The sequence below is a fragment of the Anopheles moucheti genome, chromosome 2, assembly GCF_943734755.1.
Source record: "Anopheles moucheti chromosome 2, idAnoMoucSN_F20_07, whole genome shotgun sequence".
Classification (NCBI taxonomy): Eukaryota; Metazoa; Arthropoda; class Insecta; order Diptera; family Culicidae; genus Anopheles; species Anopheles moucheti.
The window spans coordinates 76,509,133-76,530,045 of NC_069140.1; the positions used below are offsets into that span (position 1 = coordinate 76,509,133).

Genomic DNA, 20,913 nt, shown 5'->3' on the forward strand with positions numbered 1-20,913 from the left:
GAATTAGTAATCTGATGAATTTTTCACAACCATTCTGTGGACCACCCCCACAAGGACACATCCATGCCGGGCGTATCGAGATTGCGCCGTACGGCCAGTACGTTTTAATCAATTATTACGAGCGACGGGTAGGGTATCGTGAGCTTTTGTGACAACATTTTCAATTCCGCTACTTGTCCCATGAGTCCCACAACCAATTGCTCCCGAATGCACAGGAAGAGCCAACGCTAGCCAACCTCGAGGGCAATTAGGTCGATTGGTATGCAATTACCCTTGCGTCTGGAGCAAGAGATCGGTCGACGAATATCCCACCGGGTACAGCCGCGTGTCGTGTGATACGATTGATGCCCATTCCCTACCCTCGGGGGGCCCGAGTAGCTTATAAACTGTGCGGCCCGTAGCCGGGACAAGTAGCAGTTTAATAATTCACCGGAGAATCGTAAAGCCAGCCCGATCGAAAAGAAAAAAAAAAACAAAACCACTGTGACCGTATCGGGCAATCAGTCGACCGGTGTCCTGTTGCCCAGTGTCAACGATTCACGGTACGTTCAATATTTGAGCAGCACATCCCCGCGTATGCGGCTTACCTAACCGGTCGGCACCATTGTTGTAGAGCAAGTTCTCGTTAAGCAGCTCCTTGAAGTCCAACACATTCATTATCTCGTCCGAGTCGACCGAATTGGACTGCTGCACCGTTAGCACGCGGGTGGAACTGGCCGTCGGCCGCAACCGTATGACGGACGGAATCTGTGGCCGGACGGTGTCCTTCGGGGTGGCGGTACCCGCGACAGCGGACGAGCTTGGCCGCTGGCTCACCGTGCTCACTTTGGTGCTGGATGATGCTTCCGGTGTGGTCGCTGCATCGGTCGAGGTTGGCGCGGGGTTGCTGGTCAGCGGTGACACCGGCACCTTCGCCGTGCTGCTGTACGACACCGTTCCGAACGGGTCCAGGATGGAGTTAGACTCCCCGAACGGTCTGTTATTTACAACTGCGCGTCAAGAAAAATGGAAAATCGATATTAACTCATTAAATTTCTTCATCTTTCATCCAGCGCTTGTTGCGGGAGATGGAAAGGGAGAGAGAGAGGAGAGAAGAGTGACACGCACCTACAAACACAGTCTCCTTCGTCCGGCGATACTCCGTCCCGGGGATGGTGAGCGTGCATTTGATCACATCGTCCGGCTGTAGCGACTCGTACAGCACCAGCTGGACGGTGACGGAGCTATCGTACAGACCCTCGGCCACCGGGATCTCGTTGATGGTTCCGTTCTCCAGCCGGTAGTCGTTGATCCACAGTGACAGCTCGGGCGCTGGGAAAATGCCGTACACGCTACAGATGACCGTCACCAGGTCGTTTAAGTTTTGATAGTTCTTCAACACAAACCCATACTCGGGAACTGTGGGAGAAGGCGAAACAACACGGCGAGAGAGAGAAGAAGAAAAAAACAACACGTACACACACTCAAAAACGGTTAAATGATGAAGTATGCAGCGTGACCCCGGCCCTTTCGGCCCCCCGGTCACCATTCGGGACAACCTTACCGATGATGAACAGATCGGCAGACTTGATGTCGAACGATTGGAACGTCTGCACGGAGCAGCTGTACTTGCCGGCAAAGTCCTGGCTCGGATGCATCAGTGCCAGCGCCCGGTGCTTGTGCATCGCCTCGTTACCCACGGTGAACGTCCGGTTGACGTGGTCCCGCATACGGTTCAGGCTGGACGGGCTACGGTGCGGCGGTATCCACTGGTAGATCGGTACGTCGTTGTGTAGCCACTTCAGCACGAACCCCGTCTCGTGCGGCTCGATGACATACTCACAGTCCAGCACGAGATGTTCGGCCGGATCGGACACGCGCAGCTCCAGGGACAGTGGGTCCGGTTCCGCCGGATCAAACGGTATGTCCGGGTCGTCGCGAGCTTTCAGCTGGCTTTGGGCGTAATAGTGGTGCTGATCGTGCCGCTGGTGATGGTAATTATCTAACATGTGCACCCGCGGCACGGAAAGGTGCGTTATGTGCACGGAATCGACATCTGCAACGACACAAAAATAAGACGACGCCGGTGAAACGATGTATCAATTTTATTGGACGCAATGAAGTGGAAATCATTTCAATAGGTCTCACCGAGGGATGAGAATTTTAATTGGTTGTTGTCGATGAAGTTAGTCTTTAATATTCTTTTCTGGTTCGTTTACATCTCCCCAAGACAAAAAGTTTCGAGTTATAATTTATCTAATCAGTTTTAAGTAAGCTATTGATTTTATAAATAATATATAAAAATTGTATATTTTTATAAAGCATACAAGTGTCTTACACAATCCGTAGTATAACTAAAAGGATTTTTTGGTTTTGATAATGAAAGAAAAAGATGAAAAAATAAATAAAATTGGTATGTGACCAATTCTCATTCCATAGTTTGTTGCAACGGATTTGTTTTTTTGACATGAATATTAAAACATTTGTTTGCCGACAATTTCGATTGTAGTATAAGGTGGCCTCTTACCATTATCAATAAGTATAGAATATTCACAGATCAGAAGAAATGCCTTCTGCGAATGGAATCGTTTATCCTTTCTAATGGTAACTTGAAATATCTGTACCATAAGACTATTTCTGTTGCCCATCTTCATAGACTACTTGGATTAATATTTTTCAAACTCTGTCTAGGATAGGAGACCTCTCTCACAGTGACTCTCCAGGTTAACAGGTGGGCTCATAATTGTTTGGCCTATGACAGTAAAACACTTTTTTTGGCCAAATTATTTTTTTGTATTTAACAAACATCCCTTCAAGGGCGATACAACGATTTTAGCGGTCTTTAAATTTTTCGATACTCCTTTTGTAGTAGTATTTGTCCTTTGCCTTAAAATAGGCCTCAGTTTCGGCGAACATCGACGAAAATTTCTTCTCAGAGGACATCCTTTTGGGATCTGTGGAATGGAGTTAGTCACTGGGAGGCAGATCTACGAAATACGGTAGGTGCCGAAGCATTTCGTGGCCTAATTCATGTATTTTTTCCATTGTTTTCACTGATTTGTGGCACGGTGCGTTGTCTTGATGAAACAAAACTTTTTTTTCTTCAAATGTGGCCGTTTTTTGGCGATTTCGTCCTTCAATCGCTCCAATAATTCGATATAGTAGTCGCAATTAATGATCTTTCCTTTCTCAAGATAGTCGATGAAGATTATTCCTTGCGAATCCCAAAAAATTGACGCCATAACCTTGCCAGCTGATTGTTGCGTTATTCCCCCGCTTTGGAACAGGTTCATCGCGTCCAGTCCAAATTCTCGTGAACCATATGTCCAACACGTTCCTTAGACATCTTTAGGGTGTCAGCTATCTCGATCAACTTCACATTGCGGTTGATTTTAATAAAATTGTGAATTTTTTTAATGTTTTCGTCAGTAACCACCTCTTTTGGGCGTCCACTGTGTTCACCATCTTCAGGGCTCATTTCACCACTTTTAAATTTAGCATACCAATATTTGATGGTTGATTTTGGTAGAGCAGTGTCCAAAGACTCTTCATCATGCCATTTATTGGCTTTAACTATATGTTTCCCCTTCAAAAACTAATATTTTATCATCACGCGAAATTCCTTCTTTTCCATGATTACTCAAAACACAAAAGTTGCGTCACACAAAATGCTTTAGTCTACTAGATTATTGTCCGAGTGCTGTCAAATTTTGACAGAACTCGTTTGAAGGTTGGTACAAACTAAAAAAAAATGCATTTAAATCTACTAGCACGATAAATGTGTTAGGCCAAACAATTATCAGCCCACCTGTTATAGTGTTGATTTCTCATATTTGTAGATAGAATTGTCTTGCTCTACGCAAAAGAAGTGATATCCTGGTGGAAAACAAGCTGCTGACGACTAGGAAGGACACGAAAATACTCAAAACGATTCTCTGAATTCTTGATGCACATCTCACGTTTTTAGACGAGTCACCCAATCACACTTATCATTACTGACAATTGTGTTAGAATTAAAGGAAGACACCAGCATTTGCTTCTATGGCTTGCCTTTTACGACTACACAATTTCAGCGTGCCAGCCTTGCTTTTATTTGACATAAGCTTATTGATTGATGATTGAGGTTTACATATACAAGGTGGTGAATTGTCAAATTTCAAACAAATTGCACCCCTAGGAGGACAGCACGCCAAGGCCTCGTGTGAATAATGTAGCTCAAAAAAAGGGAGAATTATAAAAACACACGCCCCAGGTACATAATGCCGAATAATTAGTGTGCGAGGTAATCAATTCTCGTGTTTTACAAACATTTCCCTTAATTGAGACATTTGTTACTCCATTTCTGATGTAAACCATGTATGATTTGTATTGGATTAAGATAATTCTTTTTAAAAACACGCTACTGCTAAAAGAACCGAAACATTCAAAATAATCATGCACAACGTCATCTTCCTGCTTCTTTGTTCCGTACGTAATCCATTACAAGCTTAAGCACTTAGATTCCAATGATGAATGGCGCATGGAGAATTTCCACCCGTCCACCAGCCGGGGCCAAATGAAGATCGTATTAACAGACGCCAAAGTGCCAAGCGAAACCTTATGGTGGTGAAATAATAATTCAATATAAACTCACACCTTCAGCATGGGGCGGCTGCTGCTGCAGAACCGGGACACACATAATTCAATCGACTCCGGTCGTAACCTGGTAACAGGTGAGTTTTATTATACTTCCTTCCTTTCAACTGCTTTTTTTTTGCTCGTAAGCCACACCAAATTAAAAATGAAAAAAATAACAACGCTCTTTGTAACGATTACATTGCACGGCAGTAGTAGCGGCAGTACCTTCACCGGTACCATCCCATAACGCCACTCACTTAACGACTTTTTCTCAACTGCAGTGGTCTCGTTTGGCAAACAGGTCAGCGGAAGCGAACACAGGTATGATTTGGAAGAAGACGATGTGTGTGTGTGTGTGTGTGTTAAATAAAACAAAAAAACACAAACTCGACAAATTTTCACTTTCGTTACGCTCGTAATTTTTTTAATCACCTTCCTTTTACTTTTCATTTTAGCGCCCACACCATTTACCGCCCACTTGAAGGTAACGTACACCGCGCGGTCGGGCACTGCGAAGCCCGACTGTCTTCGCTTTGAAGGTGTATCATAAGAATTTGTATTAAGCTCGGAAAATGAATAAAGCCACAAAACCACCAGCGAAGTGACAAACAGCAGTTCCGGTGAGCGGAAGCACTGTGCCGTGCGCCCAAGCAACGGAGCAATGGTACTCGCTTTCCTGTTGAATTGCCGTTACTCGTGAGGGTGCTTCTTGTGTGGTGGTTGAATGAGGCGGCAGAGGGCGTAAAATGTGAAGTGTTCAACGAAAACAACACCCTACAGTACTACATCCGGTAAAGCACTGTGGACAGCAAAAACAAAACAAAAAACAGAAGCTACATGCGCTAGCTTCGAGCGATGTTGCCTTTCGTCGTACATGGTAGCAGGCGGCTACCAACAAATAGGCTTCGTCAATTCATCGTCAAACGAGGCAACACGAGCAAAGCAACCAATGCTCAACTCGCGCCCATTCATTTGCGGGCAGAAACGTTTTCATGCCACACGATTGCAGGAATTGAATTGAATGAATATTGCTCGGCGGATCGAAAAAACAACCGGATTACAACGCGGACACAACAGCACGAAACCGTTGGCAACAAGTAATTGCGTGTGGAAAAATGGCATTGATTTAATAGCCGCTCCTACACCCGACCAATTGAATGGGATGAAAGACCACTTGCTTTGGAGCTTTATTTGAATTTGTTTGGACGAAAACAATTACAATTAGTTTTGGCGTAAAAATACAACTTTAGTCAAACATAATGGAAATTATACGCAAAATTTTACCATCTGCAGAGTGAATTCTTCGTAAACGATTTATTTGTTTAGCTAATCAAAAAGTAAGATTAATTTCATTTATAATTCCCACACGATATTTTAGTTATTAAAATAACAACTAATTAAAATTTGATGAAGATGCCTCGCTATAAGTTTGATATTTGATACTGATCATACTGATCAATTCATCTCTTTTGGTTTGATTTCATATTAGTTTTAAGATGCAGTGGAGGATCAATCCCCTCGGAGGCCCAGGGCGGAATTTTTAAAGGGGGCCCTATAATTTTGCTACGGCATTATCGGTGTTAGGGAGGTGTACTTCAAACATGATTTATCAACACCAGCAAAGTCTCGGAAAGAAAGCTCCCTTGCGTACATCTCAGAGTTCTGTTGCGTAGCCCTGTAAACGAGCCTAGTAAGCTAGTCTAATCTATGTAAGCTAGCTAGTATGCAATGTTTAAATAGAACATTTAGAAAATTTTCTTCACCAGGAGAGCATCCACGGAAGAGGTAGCTCCTGGTACTGCGCCGTAAGGTATGCAATGCTTATACACAGACTTTGCAACCAACTTGCAATGCATTGCGCCGTAAGGTATGCAATGTTTATACACTAACTTTGCAACCAACTTGCAATGCAAGTTTGGTGCATGCAAGAAACTTGTATGTACCAGCCGAGCAAAATGGCGCCCAACTTCGTACTTGCATGCAACAAACTTGCATGCAAGTTCTTGCATGCAATTTCTTGCAAGTAATTTCTCGCAAGCAATTTCTTGCAAGCAAGTTTATATGCAAGAACCTGTATGCAAGTTTGCATGCAACAAATTGCATGCAAGTTTGTTGCATGTAAGTACGAAGTTGGCCGCCATCTTGCTCGGTTGGTACATGCAAGTTGGTGCAAAGTTAGTGTATAAACATTGCATACCTTTCAACGGTTTTCAAACAAAATAGCTTTGCAAGGTGCTACCTCTTCCGTGGATGCTCTCCTGGTGCTATACATTCGGAAATCCTTGTGCAATTTCGTTTATACTTTCAAGTCACAAAGTCGATATTCTTTTTTGCATTTAATTTATCACATAGAAACAAATGTTTTATATAACCAAGGAAAATATTTTTGATCAATTTTTTATCTTTTAAATTAATGTTTTTGCTACAAGTTAACTCTAATCCAATTCTATCGTCTTGCTTGATGTGGAAAGAGCAACTGTCAACTGTCAGAATGTTACGATACTGTTAATCTGAATACCTTTGTATTACCAAATAATCTCGTTTGAGCTTGATAAATTAACTATCTAAGTGTTCCGTTTCTAACAACAAAGTTACAGTTTTTTAATATTTGCAACAAATATTAAGACTATATTTGAATTATTATACATATGATGCTTTTAAAATTGCCTTCAAGGGCGCTGATAAATCTTAAACAGAGCTCCAGTACTCTATTGATCAGTTAACTTTTTGAAGCGAGTACTTAGCTAGGTGTAAATAAACTTTAGGATTAAGAAAAAAACAAATATAAAACCCCATTCAGGCAGTCGCCAATTGGACCAATTATAATTCTACCCACACCAGAAACAATTGTTCCACCTAAACTGTGGTCAATAAATTGCAATTGATATTGAACCCAAATTAGCCACCAGATGAAAATATCTGCCACTAACGAGATCAACCGCAAAGTGAATGGAACAAAGCAAACCTTCAGGCACCGGTTCACACAGGGAAGCTCACATTGCCACCCAGCTTTTACACCATCATTAGCCGAACCCCGGCTGGTGGCAGTAAATAAGGTAACAAAACAAAATGGCCATTTGGACAAAACTTTACCGCGCGCACCCGCTCCCCGTTTCGCTGCGATGACATCATTAGCAGCATGTAGTTGCCACAATTCACTTTCTTTACTGATGGAAAAATGGAAATTTCCTCTTTCCCATTACTTCAACCTGTTCGATAATTGCGAGCGGGACAAATGCGGCACAAAGCGAAACGAGAAAAGTCAAACAGCAAACAAAAAAAGAAGCACAGAAACACAAAACGCCAAGTTTATGGTGATGTTGTAAATAGGCCAAAACAAAACTAGCGCGAGATTCCGCAACTAATTTATGGACCTGCGAGTAATGACAAAAAGTTCGCTGTTCGCTTCCTTCTGCTGCATTCGTGTCGCTCCCACCGTTCGATCGATCGGCTTTACACCGCTGGGAAATGTAAAGTTATTGCTTTTATCGCGCATTGGGCGGCGGCGTAGTTCGATCACGTTTTGGTGGCGGGGGGGACGATGAAAAAGATGACGCAACATAAAAAAAAATCATTTTCCCATTCGCGATCACTGCTGGGAAATAAATCTTATTTAAGTTTGGACAAACTCCACCTAGATCGGGCACCGCGTGACGAACCGTTACGGTTCGTTAGCAGTTTGGAAAGCGGTGTGCAGCGGGTTGATACAACGTATGGACGACTTTTAGCCCGGTGGGCAAAAAAAAACGGTAATGAAATTATAATATTTTCAAAGTTTTCTCCAATGGGAACGATGGTTGATTTTTTTTTTTGTTTGTTGGGTAGTTCGGAAAGACTCGTTTGGGAATTAATACGGAAAGAATAACAAGGAACAACGAGTATTGTTTAAAGATTATGAAAAGAACCTTTCTTTTCAGATGCTTGACAATTTTTATCATTCAATTTGTTTATTTAAAACAATAAAAAAAAATTGAAATGAATGGAAAAGTGAATCATATTCTGATTAGAATTTTTCTTTATCCTTCTCTTTTACTTTTTCTTTTTTCTTTTTTTTCTTTTTATTTTTTATAATTTTTCTCTTTTTCTTTGACTTCGTTTTTAGTTATAGAACGCTAATATGTGCTAAAGGGTTTTACAAAAACCTAGCAAAAACTTTTAAAACAATGTCTGAAACTAATCTTTTTACCCTTTTGATAGTTCAACCAGATAGCAAAACTGGACACCAATCGAAAACCCAATTTCCTGCACTATTGAATCCACACGAATGCAATCCAGCACCCCCAAAAAGGTTCACCCCGGTCTCGGACAATCCGTGTGCCGCCGGAGCTAATGTTTCGAAAAATTGCAACCCATTCATAGCGGAATTGGGAGCGCTGTCCGATGTCGTCAAACGCATCGGAAAGGATGTGGAATACAGCCGAATGTGTGTATGCGTGTGGCTGATAGTATACAAATGAAATCTTTGCTCATGTTGTTAATGGTGAAACTTTGCTATCGTTGCAAACAGATGCGACAATAGCCGCAAGGCCATCCCGAGTGTGTCCCGAGGAAAAGAAGTGAAATTCATTGACTGTTTCTCAGTGCCCGTCTGTAACGTGCTGCAAGTGTGTAAAGGACTTTGTGGGCCCCTTTGTGTGTGGAAAGTACCAAGTCTGTTGGGATGTTAATGGATTGTATTAATTCAAGGAAAACAGTGCTGGTAGCTGGTGAGTTTTCTGCAATTACATTGACACTCTTCCGGTGAAGTAGAGCGCTTCCATACCATACGGTCGAAAGACTTAAAAATCAGTTCTCCAGTTGAAAGCGATTTAATTGAATTTACCAACACACATTTGCTTTTGTCATGCTGTATGTTTTAGATTAGGTTACGCAAATGCGTAAAAATTATCACCTCCATGCTTGGAAATACCATCCTTCCCACGCACGTTGTGAAGGCTTATATGCACTTCTAATCAACTACAAACACTTTGCACCACGGAATGATGCAACAATTGGACGCAAAAAACCTCCTATTTTAAGCTGGGTTTAGAATTAATTGAATCTTTTGAAGTTTATCAGTGCATGAAATTAAACCCGTACGATGCGTTTCCGTCTTACGAGTCTTAAGATTTTGGGTACATTCATTTGAGAGCTTATTGGGAATTATTTGATAGCTGAAATGGAAAATTTCCCACTCAAAAGACTTCCGGGAGTATGAATTCATGCAATCAGTCCACAAACAAGCTGATCTCCTGTATCTCCTGAAATGGGAAAACAACAAAAAGCTGCTGAAAACATGCATTTGCAAGTAAACCCGTTGTATATCTGTATCATATTATAAACAGCTTGCTTTCCTCGCTGCAAAGAATTATCTTTTAACCCGAACATTCTCCTGCAATACTAGCATGATGTTTTTACGTTATTATATTTGAGATTAACACCCCCAAGATATGAACTTTGCCAAAAACTGACGACAGTATTATCCGCTACATAGAGCCACGTGCTGTGGCTCCGGTGGGCTGGTTACGTCATGGGAATATCACCAAACAATCCAGCCCGTATGGTCCTTTTAGGTCGTCCATGCGAGTAATTTTAAAGCACATATGAATGAAGCACTCCTTGACGTCAAAGATAACCTCACAATCGTGCATCAAATTAAAAATTCTGGTGGACTGGTAGCTTCATTAGAACGACACCGGCGAATTTGAAACAAATGAAGTAAAACCAATCTTCGCAATGTCAACGATTTCCATTTCTATCAATTAAATCCTCCGCTGATGCTGAAAGGGAAATGCATGGTATGAATATTAAAATTCATACTGCCCTACTGTCGGGTTATAACGAACGGAACTCACAAGTAATAGCTTCAAAAAATCAATTGAAGACTACTCCATCAAACGATAGTTCAAACTTTATCACTTATAGCTCGGTTCTGGTGAGAGTACCGGAGTGAGAATTAAATTTGCATTTTTGATTTTATGAAACATAAAGCAATAGAGCGCTCAATAAATTATTCTGTACAATTTCTGTCACAATCTGATCAAGGCTCTTTCTATGCTTTGCCGTCTTATTCGCTCTTTTTTATTTGTTGTTTTTTTAATGCCCTTTTTTGTACCCAAGTAATTTTTAGCGCATAAAATTTGCAACAGTATGTTTAATGCACATTGCTAAATAGAAAAATGATTTTAAGTTTAAAGTTTTCTAAAAAATAGTAACAAGTGAAAATAAAGCGATTACCATACCGGGAGTATTACTTATTCTGCTACGTTGCTAAGCTTTACGACATTTTGCAGTAGCATTTTGAAACTGTTCCCCCAAGCTCAATCGGCGCTGCTCTTATCGTGGAAAAAAGATCACTAACGATGGATCTATGGTAGAGTGTGCTAGCGCAGAAACCGTTTTGCCCTCATTTCAAACGCTTGCGGTTGCATACTATTTTCATTCCATTTTTCATGAGCTTACACTCAGCATTTTTATTGCGCACAAGTCGTTTCCAATCTTGATCAGGTTCCCCGTGGAAAGACGCATCCCATCAAGATACCTGATGATGCATGGGAACAGCCTTCTAGATCCGGAAACATGCAGATTGTGATGTATGAGAAAGGTAAAATCCTCCCAAACGCTTCGTTCGAGTATTAGTGTCATGGACATTTCAGGCTTTCGAACGAGCTGGCAGCATGTTTGCCACATGCTCCCGAGGATATAACTAACCAATTACGAGCTTCACTTTTGGAATGTTTCTGCGCAACATGAAAGGCATTGCTGTACTTCATTTTGATATACTTGAACATTCCTTGCCATGTTTAGGCTGATGCAGATATTATGCATTTTTTTGTTTGTTTGGAATTTTGAAGCTTGAAACATACCAAAATAGGGAAGCAGAGAACATTTTATTGCTCTTTGTAATAAACCCTATTACAATAATTGAGAAATTTTTTTTGTGAAATTTTGGATTGGAACTACACACTTTAAAGTAATATTGAAAACACTATTAATTAAACACTCACTACGAATTGTGGAATTTTGAAACATTAAGAACTTTAACACCAATTTATAATTAGAAGGATTAACGTCTTCCGCGCGTTAAAATGTATTTCAGTAACATGGCTCCCAAATCCCTGAAGCTTATGGCACAAATCAGGTAAATTAATCACTTAAAAGCTTATCTCCGCCTTAGCTGTGTCCACATCCACCCTTTCTTCGTAAGCATATTGCACCGGTTGTGTAAACTTCACATTATTTGCTGCGAGCATTAACTCGAAATTTCGCATGTTAAAATAGTGACCGTAGCCAAATTCATCTGTCCGCTAATGGCAACTCCGGTCCATCCTTCACTTCGCGCTGAAACAGTGTTTGCCGGCTGTGAAGGTGATTAGTGTTTCGCCAAGTTTTTGGTGAATCTTGCCACACAATTTAAACCATCACAAGTGCCCCTTTTCCGACGAAACTTACTTACGGCATAATTCTTGATAATCCTTTTAGCACGAGTGAGATAGTTGAGAGTTTGTTCCCGAACAAACCAAACAGTTGCGAGTAAAGTTTTCCCGTTGAAGGGATTCATCCAGTGGCTTGATTCATAATGTATGAACAAGTTGGGCGGTTTAGCGATATGTATGTGCACTGCATTTACTTATCAAGCATTAGGGTCGAGCACACCTTCCACTAGTTTTAGTAAAGGTGTTTTGATGTAAAAATGTAAAACAAAAAAATCAGCACCATGTTGGGCCCTGGTTTGACGTTCGTCATTATCGCAATTCTCAGTCTGAATATATTTCAGTCAGTCTAAAGTCAAAATGAACTAAACAAAGTAAAATTAATTATTAAAATTTAATTGGATTCAAAAAGGTAAAATTAATTATTGAAAATTAATTGGATTTAAAAAAAAGTAAAACTAAACAAAATAAATATATTTTTTAATTTAAGAAAAAGCAAATTAATATTAAAAAAATAAGATAAACGGTTCAATCTTCCCACAATAAAAAAATGTGTAAAATTTTTAAAAAAATATAAACGCTTCGATGTAAGGTTTGTATAACACTTAATTTTGTACTGTAATTTAAAGATAATTATTTAGATGGAATTTTTTAAGCTAAGAAAAACAAATTTAATAATTAGATTAGCATTAGATAATTTCGTATTTCTCATAGTTACATCTAATTAGTTCCGATGAAAAGTCTACAGTTTTCTTAAACTCCCTAATAATTTCTGTCAAAAAATCATATATCATATAAAACATCCACATTTTCAACTTCATGAATCTTGTTCAACATTTTATTTACTATCCAAATGTATGCTCACTAATATACGACAGCATCCGTTACGGATAATTTCTAATTGAGCTTGTCACTTCCCACGCGTCCAGACCGAGTCGTGTCGTATCGCTTAATCCCAAAGTTTCTCACAATCGCAATTTTTCTTATAAATTAAAGATAAAAATTACGACTCACCGTCCCATCTATTTGACGGCATGTTTTGCGCAATTTATACGATACTGGTTATTAGTTTCTACACCTTCTTCCGGGATCATCCACTCGCTGAAAGCTATCGTACAGACCAGATAAAGATAACACGTTCTTTTGCCCCTGTTGGTACGATGATAAGTTTCTTCCGCTTCACACGAATGCCTTTGCTCACGAACCGACAATAAAGTCTGATTTTATCGTCGTTATTTCGTTGCCCACCTGTCTGGAAACGTGGCGAAAACATGGCGCCTTCTTCAGGGATGGGAGAATGGAAATAAGTGGCTAATAGAGGGAAATTCTTCAACGACTGCTGATAATGCCCCCCACACAGAGCACGCAACCGTGGTGGAACTAAGGCGGTAAAAGTACGATTGCCTAGCTTTCGGGCTTTCATCGTCTCAATAATCCTCACGCTCAAGTGCTACTTTCACTATCGTCGGTGGCCGTTCGGTTCACACCGATTCCGCCGACAGGTTTGCCCGAGGGTTTGCTAATTGTGACTCGCCAACCTAGACCCGCTTAGCAGCTCGTAAATCACGATCACTTTGCGGGCGAAAGCGTGTGGAACGATAAACGAAGGTAGCTGATTTAGTCAACCGGAAAGATGTTGAATCGTTGGAATTGTTAAGCACATTGTGTTATATGTCGTACTACTTACAATGGTAGGAATACTATTTTGTCTTTGCTTGGACAACGCAACGTCAAGTACCTAAATTGATTCCGTAATGTAATATTATTTTTTTAAGTGGCTAATACATTATTATTACATTATTTTATTTTCCACTTATAGATTTACTAAGTCTCAAATCTCTATTTAACTGTTTTGTTAGTAGACTAAACGTGCAAGAACGTATCTTTAGTGAATTAAAAATTATTCTGGCATTTGCAAAAAAATCTTAGTATAAGAATTGTCAAAGTTTTTGACACAACCTGCTCATCTGGAGGATGGGAGCTTGAAACAAATGACGGGAGAGGGCGCCACCAGCAAGGCAATAAAAAGGGCTGCATTCCGAGGATCACGCCCTATTCCTGTTGCAATCCATAAAGAAGAGTAATAAATTTTGATCGTCTCTAATTATAACGAGGCTGTTAAAATATACTTATAAAATCCGAATTTGCAACAAGAATAATATAAGAATTACTTTTTGAAATACAATATTGAATAAGTTATGAACCTATCATAACATTTTGATAATTAATGGTTGATTGTTTCGATCATTGTCAAAAAACCCATCTTCCACTTTAAACAAATCTCAATCAGTCTCTTGTCTCTTGGTTCTATTAACTACAGTTGAAACTCGTGGCTGTAGTGCAAAGATGTTTCAGATGTTCGTCATTAAAGTTGGAATGGACGTTTAAAGCCAATTTAAATGATATTGAAAGTGAAAACACTGCCCAACAACACCCTAGTTTTCTTCGCACAAGCTGAGGAAACGTTGCTACAAGAAGTCTACAGCTACAACTCTCGGGAAATTGAAGTATGCTCGCCCATATCTTACTCAAATCTCCTCGTATTAATTTCTCAATTCTTCTTGTTTCTATAATATCCTAACGCTATCAATATATCCGACAATTCCACGTCGCCAACACGTGTCATGTTGACGTCCGCACAAACGCTGACACCAAGCTCGTATCATACGTTCCAATCTCTGTTGATGACTTACATATCCCCGAAGACTTGTTTTCGGCGCCAGATAATCGACTGTCTGCCCTGCTTATGCTGCGTATGGAAATGCTGCACAATCTTCGCGATGAGCAAAACACCGGTTCCCCGGACGTCGTGACGAAAACACGCTGCCCGATTACAAGATGGCACCCGGCAGGCAAACAGAGGCAGTTGTCTTGCTCGGTTTTGCATCCACAGTTCAAATGCAATTTGCGAAAATGGACATTCGGGGAAAACCAACAAAACATCCGACTAAATCATCATCATCATCGTCGTCGTCGTCTTCTACTACGCGCTCACGGTGCAAAACCATTTCCGACCAATAGCAACGAACCAGGGCCGCGCGACTTTTGACTGACGGGAAAGAGCAATCGAGTTAAGTGGTTGTGTTAGGGTGTGCTTTTGAGGACTCGAGGATAGCAACAACAATTCCGGCCGGAATGATAAGAAGCAAAGCTTTAGTTACACACGTATGAAACCGTCGTACCTTCCAAAAAAAAAAAGGGACCGATGGGCTTGGCAAACGATGATATGCAAATCGTTCATGGCAGGTGGCATTTGATGATAGAAAAAAAAGAAACACCACAAGCTAAAAAAATATACATTTCACTCCGAAAGGAAAAAAAACGAACTACAGCCCGAATGGAAAACCCAGCCGTGGATGGAAGGGTTGTCTGTTAAATGCGCTTGTATCGTTTCTTCACACTCTATACATTTCGAGGGCAATAAAAACATTCCACACCTACTGCCCCCGTTGCGAACGGTAATGGTCCACTTAGGATCAGCCGGTTCACTTTCGGTGGTAATCTTCAAAGGGAGAAATAATACTTGAGCTGATTGATAATTCACCAAAACAGACACAAATCCTTTTCAATCATATGATGAAATGAAACTGCTAAGCGGATTGTCTTACAATGGAGTTTAGTGTGTGTGTTTATAAAAAGCCTTTTCCGTGTGCGTAATTTGATCTAGCTAAAACATAAGCCTAAATCAGCGATTAACTAAGGTCGTTTAGCAATGTTGCACAGATCATAAATTTCTGAATGTATGTTTAAATACGCTGGGGATAATCTTTTAGAGATCAGACACTTAAAAGAACGTAATTGAATGTATAAATGCCAAAAAACTAAACCATAATACTTAGATATATTTATTACAATAATTAGAATAATATTACTTACACTACTTACGAGGACTACTTGGATGGTTCATTTTTCAAAACAAAAAATTTCGAGAACAGAAAGTGTTAGTCGAAGTAGGCTGTACATTGTGTCTATGCTCGTATCAGGAATGAAGCTGGTGGAAAAATATCTATTCTTTTGTTTTATTTTGACAAAAAAAAAGAAACGAACAAATAGAAACATCAAATAAAAACGCATTTCGCATACTTCCACGCTGTTTAATTTTAACCTATCCCTTTTTACTAACCCACATCGCACTGTAACAAGTCGAATACATTCCGTGCTACGTGTTTACCAGGGTGAAGTGGTTTCTTTGATATCCGCCTACACGTACCTAAAGGCTACGTAACAAATCTTTCGGTTCTTGCAACATATTTACAGCAGGCAAGGTTTTGTAAGCACGACTTGAGGTTAAACCGTGAGAAAAACAAAAGGCACAGCACACAAATTGGAGCTCCGATTTCTTTACAGATTTCTACCAACTTCAATGGCGTGGCGTGGTAGGAGCAGATCCAACCCGAACAAAAAATTAATGCTCAGCTTATCTCATTTTGTGGGGTACCATTTTGACAGCCTGGTAAAATTAATTAGTTCTCAGCGGAAAGTGCGGAAACAGCCGGCTGGAAATTGCTAGATGTTATGCATAAGCTAACGGGTTGCACCGCGAAGTTACGGTGCGATTGTGGAAGTAACATGAATATGTTCATCTATTTTGCGCTTCTTGAGCACTCGCTGAAAGCATTTTGTTTATTGAAGAGGTTCGCAAATCCTCGAATGGAAAACATTGCAGGTGGATTTATGGTGAAAAACTTTGGTGCGAATATATCAGCTGTCTATTTTTAAACTATGCGAGTTGTGTAATCGTATCTCATACTAATTCTTCTCCTACTCATTCTACTAGAGCCAATCAAAGCCCGAGGCTTTCCTTTTTGTTTTGAAAAGCTCGTCTGTAAGCTCATATTTCAAAAAATGTTCTAACCTCAAAACCACTCAAAGATGCTCCACTGTGAACATATCTGTGAAATTACTCAAATAGAACAAAAGCTATGTTCAATAAGTACACTAAGTACAAGTAGTACATCGTGGTAAAATGTATTTTAAATATTCAACCATGCCAAGAAAAAAAACACAATTTCTAGGACAATTCGGATACAATTATGCGTGTCTCTGCCCAGTGGAGGATCAATCTCCTTGGAGGCCCAGGGCGGAAATATAGTTGGGGCCTCTAATTTTAAAAACGATACAGGATGGAAGGGGCACATTGAGGGGACTTGAAATGGGACAAGGCGAAAAGCGCAGTAAGAAGGGGCCTACTCCGCCTACTGTTTGATCCGCCGCTGGGCCGCCCCTAATCATCTTCTTCAAATGGTCCGCCAGGGCCATCACCATCTTCGAATACAATATCGGAACCGGCTATATCACCACCAACTCCAGTTACCACTGTATCTGAACTTTTCAAAATGGAGCTACATTCATACGTGCGCCAGCTTAGAGAAGATGCACGTGGTGGAATTTACAACTAAAGCATCTAAGGAACACTTTGCCATCGAATTGGTTCGCTCGCTGTGCTTCCGGGATATTTGCCATGCAACACTCAGTTATACTTCTTCGATCTTAACTTAACAAAACACTCAAGCACCAGCATTTGGTGGTGAACTTAATCGCTATTGTTTAACCTGCAGCGGGTATTTATCACACACAATCTCCTAACACGGATGTTCAGTCATACGTATGAACGCGTGTCTATTCGCGATGAACTGCGCCTTTGCCTTCTTTCACGTAAACCAGGTATTGACCAGTTCTGGAACAACACACCGACGATATCACCGGTAGCACTGAATATACACGGGAGATTGTGCTGCAACATTGTGCTACAGGATCCTTAAGGTCAGTGTATGAGACCAACCAGATGATGCGACCACTACAGTACCCGATCCTGTTTCCACGGGGTGAAGCCGGTTGGACTCATGTTATGTTTAAGATACGTCGCCGAGGAAGACAGCCGAGACCATCGAACACGGGGACTAACACAGATAGTGGTGCGTCATCAATGAGAATGATCCCCAGATGGAGCCGAATGCAGAGGAAAATTCATCCAATCAATTTACTCCACGTAAATATGCCGCGTATATATTGCATATCCTGGCGGGAGATCGCTTATTCTCTGATGCATTGTAAGGGGTAATCACCTGTCATACAGTTTGCAATACAGAATGAGCGAGTTAGTAAGTTGTGAATTTTGATTTTTTGTTCATTTATTATTTAGTGGATTGTTTAACATTGTGTATCCCATTAAACAAACAACGCAAATTTTATATAATAATAATAATTTGTGTTATGCACAGTCGGTTAGATTTGCATAGCTTTTAGCATTTAAAAACTAAAATGCTAGGTCAAGTTTTTGTGTTGGAAGACTACCTCCATGATCATTCGCTCACGTCGATGTTTTAGGCGATGAACAAAAATTAACGGTTGATTTCTATGATGAGCTTCTACTTACTGAACTATTTCTACAATTGATTATGTTTTAAGCATTCTTTGATCCATTAGGTGCAGAGCCACGAGAGTTGACAAAATACTGACAAATTTGTCCAATGACCAAATCAACTAGTCAACTGTGAAAACCACTATACCATAGCAGCGCAAAAAATTGTTTTCAGATTTCCGATACCAGGAGAGCATGCTTTTCAAGAGGTGACACCTGGTACCAGCCGAGCAAGATGGCGGTCGAATAGCCTTCGATTAGCCGTCTATTAGCAGCCGATTGGCCGACATCTGCCCCCTCGTGTCACCTCCCCCTCGTGTCACCACCCCCTCGTGTCACCACCCACCTCCGCCTACATGTCCGCCATCTTGTCCGCCATTTTGGCCGCCATCTTGGCCGCCATCTTGGCCGCCATCTTGGCCGCCATTTTGGCCACCATCTTGGCCGCCATTTTGGCCGCTATCTTGTCCGCCATCTTGTCTGCCATCTTGGCCGCCATCTTGGCCGCCATCTTGTCCGCCATCTTGGCCGCCATCTTGGCCGCCATCTTGTCCGCCATCTTGTCCGCCATCTTGTCCGCCATCTTGTCCGCCATCTTGTCCGCCATCTTGTGTCCGCCATCTTGCCCGCCATCTTGTGTCCGCCATTTTGTCCGCCATCTTGTCCGCCATCTTGTCCGCCATCTTGTGTCCGCCATCTTGTGTCCGCCATCTTGTCTGCCATCTTGTCCGCCATCTTGTTCACCATCTTGTCCGCCATCTTGCCCACCATCTTGTCCGCCATCTTGTCCGCCATCTTGCCCGCCATCTTGTGTCCGCCATTTTGTCCGCCATCTTGTCCGCCATCTTGTCCGCCATCTTGTGTCCGCCATCTTGTGTCCGCCATCTTGTCTGCCATCTTGTCCGCCATCTTGTTCACCATCTTGGCCGCCATCTTGTCCACCATCTGGTCCGCCATCTTGTCCGCCATCCTGGCCGCCATCTTGTCCGCCATCTTGTCCGCCATCTTGTCCGCCATCTTGTCCGCTATCTTGTACGCCATCATGTCCGCCATTCTGTTCGCCATCTTGTCCGCCATCTTGTCCGCCATCTTGGCCGCCTTCTTGTCCGCCATCTTGGCCGCCATCCTGGCCGCCATCTTGGCCGCCATCTTGGCCGCCATCTTGTCCGCCATCTTGGCCGCCATCTTGGCCGCCATCTTGTCCGCCATCATGTCCGCCATCTTGTCCGCCATCTTGTCCGCCATCTTGTCCGCCATCTTGTGTCCGCCATCTTGCCCGCCATCTTGTGTCCGCCATTTTGTCCGCCATCTTGTCCGCCATCTTGGCCGCCATCTTGGCCACCATCTTGGTCGCCATCTTGGTTGCCAAGGGGGGGGGGGGGAGGGGGAAGGAAGATGTCACCTCTTGAAAAACATGCTCTCCTGGTATCGGAGATTTGAAAACAGCTGGTTTGTATGAAAATTTAGTGTATAAACATTGCATACCTTACGGCGCATTGCTTTGCAAGGTGATTGCATACCTTCCGGCGCAGTACCAGGAGCTACCTCTTCCGTGGATGCTCTCCTGGTATTATACATTTAAAAACTGGTAGTTTTCGAAGAAATTTTTCATGACCAACGGGAAAGTTAGTGTTTAAATAATTCATACCTTTCTGCGGTTTTCGACCAAAATTGCTGTATAAGGTGCTACCTCTTCCGTGGATGCTTTCCTGGTATCGGAAATCGGAAAACAGCTGGTTTTGTATGGAATTTCGTACCAGCCAACGGAAAGTTTGAGCGAGATGAAGGATGCTTTCCGTTTTATTGATCTTACTTATTAGCGATCGTTCTCACGTGTTTGATATTATGCAATAGCAATTGTGATGGGCAAATTTGTCATAAGCTGCAGATGTCACCTCTTGAAAAACATGCTCTCCTGTATCGGAAATCTGAAAACAATTGTGTGCATTGATTTCTTCAAGTATCTTTTTTCGTGTTCTTTTTTTAATTTAGATCAACGATTTCGCGGCGATGATCTTCAACCGTATGGATTTAGAATTGGAAATATTAAAACAATTTCAGTCTAACAACGATGTAAATGTTACCGAGATTACAACAATGTAGTTTGAACAGTATTCTACACGGGGATATGATGAAGTGTTTGGACAGTTTGGAATGGGTGGACATAAGCTGAACCTACAATCCAGCTTCGAATAAGTAATAATCAAGAAAAACAGAAATGGTATTCCAAGAACCATGATGTATGAAATATCAAACGGAAAAGAGAGTTCTAATGATTGCAATATGATTTTATTCATATTCCATGACAATGCTAGCTATTTCGTAGTACACTGACAGATTGTGTCGGTTATAACATCATTACCGGCTGCAAGTTTGCAGAAATTGTGACAATCGAAATACTAAACACAACACTCCACCACAATACTGTTTCGATACACGTAGGCTGGACATTTTCACGGTTCAATCGGTGAGGGAAAACAATACCACACCTCGAGTATCGCAATGGCAATTGCTGGCGAATATTTCGGAAGTGAAAACAAGCAT

At 41.5% G+C, this 20,913-nt stretch overlaps 1 protein-coding gene across 1 annotated transcript in view; it reads right to left on the minus strand.

Annotated features, from left to right (window-relative positions):
- Positions 1 to 20,913, minus strand: part of LOC128296929 (uncharacterized) — a 30,815-nt gene that overhangs the window by 2,156 nt on the left and 7,746 nt on the right. Inside the window, exons 2-4 of the mRNA XM_053032461.1 lie at positions 1,544 to 2,035; positions 1,108 to 1,398; positions 588 to 989 (exon numbers count right to left, since the gene is read on the minus strand). Coding sequence (XP_052888421.1) covers positions 588 to 989; positions 1,108 to 1,398; positions 1,544 to 2,035 — 1,185 coding nt within the window. The remainder of the gene's footprint in view (positions 1 to 587; positions 990 to 1,107; positions 1,399 to 1,543; positions 2,036 to 20,913) is intronic.